Source organism: Cucumis melo, chromosome 5 (assembly GCF_025177605.1).
Source record: "Cucumis melo cultivar AY chromosome 5, USDA_Cmelo_AY_1.0, whole genome shotgun sequence".
Classification (NCBI taxonomy): Eukaryota; Viridiplantae; Streptophyta; class Magnoliopsida; order Cucurbitales; family Cucurbitaceae; genus Cucumis; species Cucumis melo.
The window spans coordinates 14,125,982-14,136,834 of record NC_066861.1 but is presented as its reverse complement, the minus strand read 5'-3'; the positions used below and the strand labels follow the sequence as shown (position 1 = coordinate 14,136,834).

General features: G+C 36.1%; 1 protein-coding gene across 2 annotated transcripts; it reads right to left on the bottom strand.

Annotated features, from left to right (window-relative positions):
• LOC103485786 (probable apyrase 6) lies at window positions 1-10,656 on the bottom strand. 2 transcript variants are annotated; one of them, XM_051084525.1, is made up of 8 exons: window positions 9,788-10,656; window positions 9,536-9,648; window positions 4,902-5,009; window positions 3,098-3,221; window positions 1,338-1,526; window positions 1,129-1,226; window positions 770-966; window positions 1-670 (listed from the first exon to the last, which is right to left on the bottom strand). In XM_051084525.1, the coding sequence occupies exons 1-8, from the start codon at window positions 10,380-10,382 to the stop codon at window positions 391-393; spliced, it is 1,704 nt and encodes a 567-aa protein (XP_050940482.1). In that variant the 5' UTR covers window positions 10,383-10,656; the 3' UTR covers window positions 1-390. The 2 variants fall into 2 exon arrangements, with proteins under 2 accessions (XP_050940482.1, XP_008441708.2); XM_008443486.3 differs by having other exon boundaries at window positions 3,164-3,221; window positions 9,788-10,655.
• Window positions 10,657-10,853: the final 197 nt, after the last annotated feature.

Below are 10,853 nucleotides of genomic sequence, written 5' to 3'. Positions count from 1 at the left end.
TTGACACATGAAGCACATTTAATTCTATCATAAAATCAGTCGATACATTTTAGAGGAAAATTTTTTCTAATGTAAGTCCTACACATTTCACCCTAAGCCGGCAGTGGCGATGGTTGTGGGAACGGTGATGGAACTGACAATGGGAACGAAGCCCTGTTCTCCTGCTAAGCTAAAAGGGAAGCTTTTTCTACAACAGTTGTCCACATGAGATGTGAATGAAAATCACAGAATATACAATCTCATCAAACATCTTGGACTTGAAGATTTGGTCTATGGGACACTATACGGAGGCTGAATCGTATAATAATTTTATGTAGTGTAGTGTAGTTATGTTCTTTCCTTGTGCAATCAAACGATCCAGGGAAAGTTTAACTAGTAAACTAGTTTTTATCAGGATTTAGTCACACGGGTCACTATGTACCGTCCCTTCTCTAGATCGTAAATCGTCTTTAACTGAGGTTTCCTCCACTTTGATACAGACCATGCTATAAACAACAACAGAATTGATACCGCAATAAGTGAGAACTTGGTGGGCAACTCATAGCCGAAGATTGCCACAATCCAATCCCACTGCTCTGGTTCTGCTTCTATTGCAGCTGTGCTTTGCAAGATGAAAGCTCCCATTGCCCAATCGAGCGGAATGTTTTGTACGTGAGTTGCAGCAGTGATGCTAATCACACAAAGAAGTTCTCAACTGGTAAGAAACACCGACTAATTTCGAACGCTTAATATGTACCTGCATATAACTAGCATGAGATGAGAAGCATACCTCGTATCGTCTAATCCAATTCCAAGACTGTCATGAAGTAGGGCAACAATATATGCAGATGAGAAGCAATAACGTAGCAAATCCTCTTCGTCGAGTAGCTTGTATCTTTTTTTCAACTCCAACCAGTCCTCACCACAGAACTCCTCTCCAGCCACCATCAGGTCTGAAAGAAAAGCTCTCGATCCAAGACCAAAGAACTAACGAGAGAAAAGAAAAAGGTCCATATAAAACATGAATGATATAAGACCATGTGCCTGTATATTTCATCACGAAGAATAGAGAGCAAAAGAAGTAAAGAGTAGAGAGCAGAAACATTAACTAAGAAACATACTAATTGTAATAAGGGAAGAAAAACATACTTTTGATGTGTAAAAGAAATTCTCCGTAGCCAAAAATTTCCCTCTAAGTTTTGGGGTGTAAATGGATCCTACAGAGCAGTTCCTATTGGTGCATTTCTCTGCAGGGGCAGTACAAGGGAGCAAAAAAAAGGGAAGTGTTATGCACTTCTAAAAGTAAGATAGCTATCAGGCGGGCTTTAAGGAGTCAAGCATATGAAGATTTGTACAACCTTTTCCTTTTTGCAGCAGCATTAAGGCAACAGATCTGCACTCAGAGAAGTTTCCCTTAGAATGAAAAGTTGATAAATATCTATTCCTTTCCACCATATAACCTGGAGATAGTGCTTCCGACTCCGAAATATGAGAGTACCCATTGGGAGTACAAGGATCCACGGACAATCCATTTTGAAGAGTTCTAGCTGCAAGAACAAATAGGTATGAAAACTCAAGAATACTAGAGAAACAAGCAAATTTGAATGAATAATCTCCCAAAGAACGTCAGTCTCCATGCAAAAAGAAAGAATTTTTTCAATCCATAAAAATGATAGTCCTACCCTCAAATGAAAGGAAAGGCAGACAGAACACTACAAAATTGCCAACCAGGGCGAGAGAAAAGAGAACTAAAATCTTGAGAAAGCCCACAATAAATTGACTATCATGCTTCGCATCCAATCAAATGTAGACACATCATCACCAGCCCAATCCAAAGAAGTACATCAAAAAGCTTAGCCTATGCTCAGACCTAACTGGTTACGACTATTTTAGCCTGAGAGTGAGAGCCAAGGTGGTTCAACCTCCAAATATCTAGGACTGAGCTTGGCTCCTTGGATCGAACCTTGAGTTGGACTGGTCAACTCATTGGATTAACCATTTAGATAATTAGTTATTTCGATACTTTTAATAAACTATTTTAAAATTTTCTAAACCAAAATTTATTAGACTCGTTAGATTAATATTTTCTATTAAATTTTATCTTGAAAATTGAAAGTTTTGAAAATTTATGTTAATCTTGTAAGATTTATGAATTTTTTTTATTTTTTTTAAACGGGCCAACTAGCGTGATTGTAACATTTGAGTATCAAAAAAACTCATAGAAAATTAATTCCTAGGTAAGTGGCCACCATAGATTGAATCTATGACCTCTTCGTTAGTTATTGAGACTATCTCCTTTTCTACCACTAAGTCAATCCATGATGGTTATCCGTGATGGTTATAAGATTTATGTATTGTAAAGTTTTTTTTTTTTTTTTCTTAAGAAAGTCTTTGTTAGTTTCTTACACTTATCGTTTATTAACTATAAACTATGATATAAAGTACAAAGATGTATTTTAGTGGGAGAGAGAGAGAGAATGATTGATTGATATTATACAATATAAAGTACAATGAAAATTTGAATTTACCCCCTTACTAGCGTTGACCAACCTAAATGTGATCTATGGATTAGATGGCCAGGCTGTCAAGATTTGACTTTGGGATAGGTTTGGCCGTTTGGGCCAAACCTAGCAGCTGCCCTTTGGGACACAAGCCCTTTAATGAGGCTGCTTAGATCTATGTAAAAAGAAGGGAGACAACCCATTTTTCTCAATCCCTCAGCATGATAGCAAATCACCAAATGAAGGCAAATGAGGCAGAAACCGAGAAAAAAAAAATCAGAGGGTGGAAAAAGTCTAAGTGGCCAAATTGAACCACACTATACTAGATGAATGAAATGGGAAATTCAAGAATCAAAATCCATCAGTCCAGTATGCAGGTGATTCAGGAGAACAGTTTAATTAAATTAGCAACCATGAGTTTTAAAACACATCCGACAAGTTCTGAAGGATCTTTTTGAGGTTTTAGACCTAGAAAGTTCTTAAGAATGAATGTGAATATGAAAGATGGGTAACATTAACAACAAAGACTATGAACATATGAAGGATTATGCAATTACTAAGTAAATAATTCAAAGATGTTATTACTTTATGGAAATTACAGTTCCTTACAACAGTACCATGCAATCCAGATCGTGACATCAAACTTGGCAGTAAACAGAGACGACTGTATAGACAAACTTTACCTCCAGAGTTGAACTCTCCTTTAATAAGTCCTTCTCTTAAGGAATCATGAGCAGCGTTCTGCAAGGCAAGGCCAAAAACATTTCTGAAGGGTTTATTAAACATTACAAATCAAGAAAGTTCACATAAGTGAAACTCTAGAAACATGGCAGAAAAGGAAAGGCACTTTATGTTGAAGATGAGAAAACAAAGGAGTAAAATTAAAGAACCAGAACTATAACTAGAAACAGATAAGTTGGAAGTCGCAATTTTATAACTGAACTTCTTAAGCACATAAAAACTCTAAAAAGTGGTTGTCATTATCTAGAACCACTTGTTTATTGCTGGGATTGATGGCCAGCAGGAGACAACGGTACGGTCAGTTCACTTAAATGCCAAAAACAAACAAACAAAAAAATAGGCACTATTCCAGATTGCAACAACAAAGCATTTCAACCCACTCCTGCATTTGAGAAGCCTGGTTCACTCAAAACTAGAGGACTCTTTCCTCTAGACCACACATTTACTGAGCCTCTCAGTTACACGACTACCCATATATAATCCTAACTTCTAACAAACCTTTAATTTGACATTATTACCAAATGGCCTTTTAGTCCATATCATGTCCCCCAAATATGCCCTGACCTTCCTCCATCCAAACATGGAGGCTTGCGCACCCATATTTTCGCCTCGTCCTCGAGGAGGAAGCCAAAGGACTAGTTTGCTAATAAGCTAGATGTCTCCATGGTGGCTCTTTAATCAATTACCATCCCATCGAGTGAAAATTTAATAAGTAACCCAGAGGGAGGCACAAAGTGTACTAGTTCTACACCCCATCCCACAACATCTAAACCTAAGATTCTCGCATTCCTATCAACCAAAATACACTACAAAATGGAAAACATAAGAAAATAAATGATATTAATAATAACAAAATTTTAAAAAAATATATTATTAATAAAAAAAACTGGCTTTCCATACAATTAAGTGAAGCAAATCCCAAAGAATATTCACTGTAGAATTCCATCATTGCTAGCAAATCTAGGGTATTTGTCAACAACCAAGATACAGCAAAAGATCAAAAGACATACCAGTCAACAGTCATAGTCTGTGCCTGTGGTCCTAAAACCTATATTTAAAAAATGTATCACAATCTAAAACTTTGCACTTCCATCCCGGATATAATAATGAATGCCCCTCACTCTTAAAGTTTGCAACAATATCAGACCACGTTTGAGATAGAAGTACGATGATGATGGATAAAAGTACAAATATTGGCTGCAAAAGCACTTTGGAAATATCTAATCAAGAACCACACAGAAACACCATCAATAAGTACTTCCAAAAAACCTGACCTCCTACTAGAAACCAAGAAGGAAGTAAGTAGGAGAGAGAAAAAAAATCAAATAAGACTACCAGCAGTTATGGTAGTTCACACGTAGAAGGCATGAAATCCGTGATCCGTAGTGACTTAGAAAAATCAGCTATAGGCAAACAATTTATTCTAGAAGTTGAATTAAGGGAGAAGAAAAAAGTACAGACATCTGAAAATCTCATTAGAGCAGTGTATAGGAAATGAAAGGGAGATTAGTTTCTTTTTTCTTCTTTTGAGATGGAAAAGAATAATCAAAGTAAGAATGAAAGATAAGTTGATTACATAACAAGGACCAAAAGGGTTTTATAGTAACATGAATTCCAAACTTTATATGTACAACTTAACTACAGGAGAGAATATAGCTCATGATCCATAAAAAGGATTACCTGCCCAAAGTGTAGGAAGCTGTGAGAGTAAAGACTATATGTCATATTGCCAAATTTAACTGTACGCAAGAATTCAGAAGGTATTGGTTCGCTTGAAACAAAAGTAACCTGAAACGGAGAAAATCAGACATCAATATAACAATCCTATACCTTGTTCGTTTTCTGTTCTCCTTTTTCCTATATCATAAGTTTAATACACTATAATTTTTTTCCCTTTCTCCCTCCTCTTTAAATCCTTTTCTTTTTCATTTTTATTTTCCGGCCAAGGTCAACAATGTTAGTTGTGCATTCATCATTGTTTAATTAGATTTCATATTCTTTATTGTCTAACTTCTGCAGCCAACATTTATCGGTGCTGCAGAGATTATATTCCTACTTCTTAAATTGGGTGTTTATTACCTCTTGATACACACCATACAAGCATTTCAGAGAACTATTATCATCTTTTATACTCTGTTTGAAACCTCAGAATTTTCAGGGATTTCAACTCATAACGGATTTCAAATGCATTCCATTGTTTGTTACAGCCGAAAAGAGAATGGTTTTAAAATCCGACATAGTTTCAAATCATATTTTTTACTTAAAAACTTTCCTGGCCAAAATGCTTGGATTTCACAGGATTTCATAGGACTCAAAAGCAAATTACATAATTGACCTCATCATTATCTAATTTTCAAATAATACGTTCATAGACAAAGGCCTATATTAGCATATTCTTAACTTTCTTTTTTTTTCAATTACCATTCAAACATGAAATTTTAAATACATTCATTTCAAATATTTCTCGTTCCAAACAAAATAATTAATTTAAAATCATTTCTCGGATTTCAAATCACAAGATTTAAAATCATTTCTTCAATTTTCTTGAATCCTAATGGAGGGTTAGGTTCAATTTAAATTCTATGAAGACAGTTGTTTATGGCCTATAGCCTTAGTGGGAAAACCTCTTGGTTTCTCAAAACGTTTTATAATTGAAAGGAAATTACAAAAACTGCTAATAAATCTGGAAAAAAAAATAAAAATTTCAAAATGTGTAATCTAATCCAATTATTAATTGGGAAACAGTTCCTTTCCACACCTTACAAATCATGAACAAAGAAGGCAAAGAGCAGAAACACCTAAAGCAAAAAGACAAAGCTGAATAAGATTTATCCTCTTCACAAGTATATATGACCTATAAGAGCAAGAAAGTAACCGTAAACCTGTACTTTTTTTTTTTTCTAGTCTTTGGCTGAACAATCCAGATTATGAAACAATCTCAAAACAATTTGGTGTTCTCATGAAGATGCAAGTTTGACATTTCTAGAGGAACTTTTGTTACTATTGGAAGACTGTACAGCATAGAGCACACCACCTCCTTGAGGATAAGCCCCCTTTTATAATAAGAGACCCAAAAAATTTTAACTAAGAAACAATAGGACCAAAAAAGAAACAACCTAAAGGGCAAGGGGAAAATTTTACCTATAGGCCATTTATTCATCATGCAGCAAGACTATCCTTGTCCTCATAACTAAGGATGCCATTTTACAACTTATGAAACAGATCCTATTCAAGTAAGATAATAAGACAATCCCTAATCTATATTAAATAAACATGAAATTTCATCTTTTAACCAATTGACGACGAGAAGAGTAACTCGCGCATCCAACAATGACATGAGGTCTTGTCATCTTTTCAACGTCGGATCCTCAAAATGCACCCTCAAAATAGTATCTTCTTGGGGATGATGGATTAGATACCAATTTTGAACCTAATATTCATTTGGGCTTCTTCAACTTTGATACTGTATCGATAAACATGAGGTTTCATCTTAAAAGCAATGAAGAATGAGGAGTAATTCATGTATCTTATAAACATTGGAAGCTCTCTTATCTTTCCAAGGTAGGAACCTCGGTAATCTATAATCCCCATCTACTATCAAAGCCTTTTTATCTTCATGATATAGCTAAAAGATTTTATCATCCTTATCATATAGCTTCTTGAAGTCAATCTTCATAATGTTTCTCACCTTGGTTTTGGTGAGATGATCATGAATAAATTCAATTGCAAGAAAAATGGCATCTAGATTTTGCCTCCTTGCCACAAATGCCATTCACAATTGAATAATCAGATAATGGTCTACTTCACATTCATCATGCAATGATTGACGGTCATGGTATTGCCCAATCATACTAGATCTTGTTGCAACTTGATCAACGTGTTATTGTTTTGCAACTCCAAAGCATATAATTCATCTACTCCTCACGTTCCATAAATAGCCAAGAGATTTATCCAGAAAAATTGGATCTTTTGAGGCAATTATAGATCCTACAAAGCAATTCTGATTGGTAAATAAATTTCTATAACATGAGCCTCATTGACTTGCTTTACAATTGTGAACCCCTCCCCTTTGCCTAGTGTTTTAAAAAGTCCTCCTGGCGGCGCCTAGGCTTACGCCACAAGGTTTACAAAATAAGGCCCGCCTTCTGTAAAGTCCCAAGTTCATAACTAAGAAAGTAATAATTAGGGTTTTTTCTTCTTTAATAACTAAAAAAAATCAATTTTACTAAGCCTAATGCAAAATTTCTTGTGCTTTGGGGTCCTCTTTTCATATTTCCAGTTCAACAATGTTTTCTCTTCTTTATGTAGTACTTTGGTATAGAGTGCACCTCACAAGAAAAAGAAAAAAAAAAAAAAAAGAAAAAAAAAAGAAAAAGGAAAAAAAATCAGCACTTTGTTACACCTTGCCTCAAGCCCAGAAGGCTATTGTGCTTTATTGTGCTTTTAGCTTTAAAAAACACTGCCTTCGCCCAAGACGGCTTTATCAGAAAAAGTCTCTTCTCTTGGTGACATGCAGTTTTCTACTTTATTCTTTTCTTTTCCTTCAATCATGCAAAGATTTCTTTCACTGACTCTTCCATTTTTTTATATTTCAATAGATAAACACTCAAATAAGTTTGAAATCTTGCCTCCATCAGTTGTACATCATCCTTTCTTTTTCTCATGTTCTTCAAAGAAACACCAGCAGCTTCAAGCAAACTATTAGTAATCCCTCCATGGATATCTACTCTTTTTCCTTCAAGCAAAGAAGGATCTTCAAAAGTTACCACTTGGACAATCATGGGAGGACCTTTATGCTGATTTATCACAAATTTAGCTCGGTTAACAGATCACACTAATTCCCCTTGACAATTATCATACACCCTATTAGTGAATAATACTTTACATTGCAATCAATATACCCTCTCAAACGTCTTCTATAGATTTGAAGGTGGCCAAACATTTTAGGAGTCTTGTTCAAATTAGAAGGATTAATAATCCAAACCCTTCCAAAAGCATTGCATGAAGCCTAATGGATTTTAGTCCAATTGTCATGGAAGCATCTCCTAGACTAATAACATTTGTTCCCACATAATCTTCCCACATTCTTATGGCCAATAACTGAGACTCTTCCTTCTTCTCCAAACTCCTTTCCCAATGTCTTCACGACCCTTGTTTCTAATTTTTCTCCTCACGTATTTAACTCCTCCAAATAAGATTTATTTCGTTTTGGAACTCTTTCAATTTCTACCCAACGTCTATTTTCCTTTGCACCATTAAAAAGGTTGTTTGTTAGGTACTTAAGAACCTTGGAGAACCACTCCCCAAAAGTCAAGTATTGAGATGGAAGAGCCAAGCAACGTAAGTACCACATTGGTCAACATGGGACAAAGGCATTTCATACTACCTTGGTTCCTAACATTATTTACATGTTTAGAAACGCCCTCCATTAGACGAAATTTATCATTAAATTTTCTTTCGTACAAGAAAAAAATATCTTGGATATCCATACAAAACCATCTTCTTTTGTTCAAACTTTTTGGTTCCAAATGAATCCATTTTCACAATGAATCTTTCTAGAGAACTTAACAAGAGACGTAGTAAGCAAGTCTTCCAGAAAATCAGTCATCCAAAATGACAGACCTTGATTCAAGAGCTATCTCAAAGGATGGAGTGGACTTTTTTTGCATTAACATAAAATCTTTTTTCCTAAACTTACTTTTGAACTGACTTAGTTTGGTTATATTTCACTATCACAGTTTCACGGGTTGAAGCAGGACTTCCATCCAGAGCATCTAACATTTAGCCAAAGCCCTAAATAAAGGTTCCTCGTGGAAAAAAAAAACTACATAGAAACTTTTCTACATCCCCTTTTAATGTTAGTTTGAAATTGGGTAAATTACTTGATTCCCCAAGAGCTTAGGAGGAGGAGATGCCGCATTCCATCTTCTTATTATAAATTATAAATTATTCAAGTGACTAGGCTTAATCAAATCATCATATTAAGAACCACTAAATTTTCATTAGGTCATAGAATTGTAAATAAATTTCGTTATTTTAGGTTGAAATCCTATCATGTAGCTCTTTGATTCCTTATACAGCGGAAAGAGTCAAATCATTAACATGAACCACTAAATTCAGCCTCCCTCTTTTAGGGCAGATGTTAACATATCGTTTCTGTTTCGCTTTGTAGTTCTAACGCTTTAAGAAAGCTAGTCATAGGTTAGACTTCTCCCTCTGTATGAAAAAGAACGATAAAATACTCTAGGCTTGGCCTGAAGGACCCTAGACAGATAAAATATATCAGATTAAAGGCAAATAAGATCGGTGCAAACCTGAGCTGAAGCTCCACCAAGTTCAATAATTCCAGTTGTCTCAAGGGGATCACCTCCAAGAGTGCCCAGTGCAAAGTTAGCCGCAACCCACGCATACGTCCCTTCATCAGAGCCTAAAACACCCAATACTTACATCACATCAACAGATATGCATTTCAAACAAATTCAGAAGCTATAAACTTAATGCCTTGGAAAAAAAACCGTAACGCGTCAACAAACAAAAGTGCATAGGACGAGAAGATAAGTTGAAACCTGTGATGACCGACGCCCATTCATCCTGGAACTTAAACCCAGAAGACCGAAGCAGATGCCGGCAAGACTCTAATATGCGGTTCTGCACATCCAATTCCAGCAATCTTAGCCCAGCCGTTGCCATTAACCGAATTTCAGTGACTCCCCATTGATCCCTTGGAACCCGACTCTTGGCATACTCCAATAACTCAACTAAAGACTTCCCAGCTCCATCAGGATCTCGTGCATAGGCCGACAGCCCAGGATTCACCTTCATAGACGCCAATCCCTCTTCCCCAAAATCAAAAACCCCATAACCAGCCTCGACTCTATACCCAAACACGTGGATTCGAGACCCGGTGCTACCTCCATCAATAACTATTCCATACCTTCTCTTCAAAGAGCTCCTTAAGTTCCTTGCAAAAACGAAGAGAGAAAAGAGAAAGAAAGCAAACGCAAGTAGGGCTGCAAGAGAAACCCACAATCTGGATTTGGAGTTCTTGGAGTTGGCCCTGGCGAACAAATTGGGTCTGCTGCTGGGTCGAAGGTGCAGCTTGGTTGGATCCATATTGGTAATTTTAGAACCGTCCCTTTTACGGGCATTCAACCGTCGCATCAAAGACAGGGGATTAACGGAAAGAGAAATGGAAGGAAATACATCACAAGAAATCAAAGAATAAGCAATGGAAATAGAAAAGGAAGAATATTTGTATTGTGATTATTAAGGATTGATCGAGACGGAGAGGGCAATCAGAGAAAAATATCGCCCTTTCTGTCTCGGTCTTGCTCTCTTCTCCGGCAAAATGCTCTGTCTCGAAGACGAAGAACAAGATCTCTTATTCAAAAAAAAAAACAAAATCTATCTAATATTAATTGTAAAAGAAAAAGGTGATTACATTATGTTTTAGTTTTTACAATAAATAGGCACTCGGATTCCCCACTCAGCATTCCGCAATGCGCGTAAAATGTGATCCCTCGCTCTCAGCCGGCGGTTCGATCCGACCCCTTCCAAAATAGACCCATTGGACTTATTTAACCTAAATAAAATAATTAAAAACTTTCATTACCACAATCAAACAACTGTATT

What these genes read in the sequence shown, in the direction of transcription:
- LOC103485786 (XM_051084525.1), bottom strand. Translation starts at nt 10,382, where the DNA reads ATGCGACGGTTGAATGCCCGTAAAAGGGACGGTTCTAAAATTACCAAT. An exon ending in TTGGTGGAGCTTCAGCTCAG is followed by an intron (nt 5,010 to 9,535) that starts GTTTGCACCGAT and finishes TCTCCGTTTCAG; the next exon opens with GTTACTTTTGTTTCAAGCGA. An exon ending in GCTGCTGCAAAAAGGAAAAG is followed by an intron (nt 1,227 to 1,337) that starts GTTGTACAAATC and finishes CTGCCCCTGCAG; the next exon opens with AGAAATGCACCAATAGGAAC.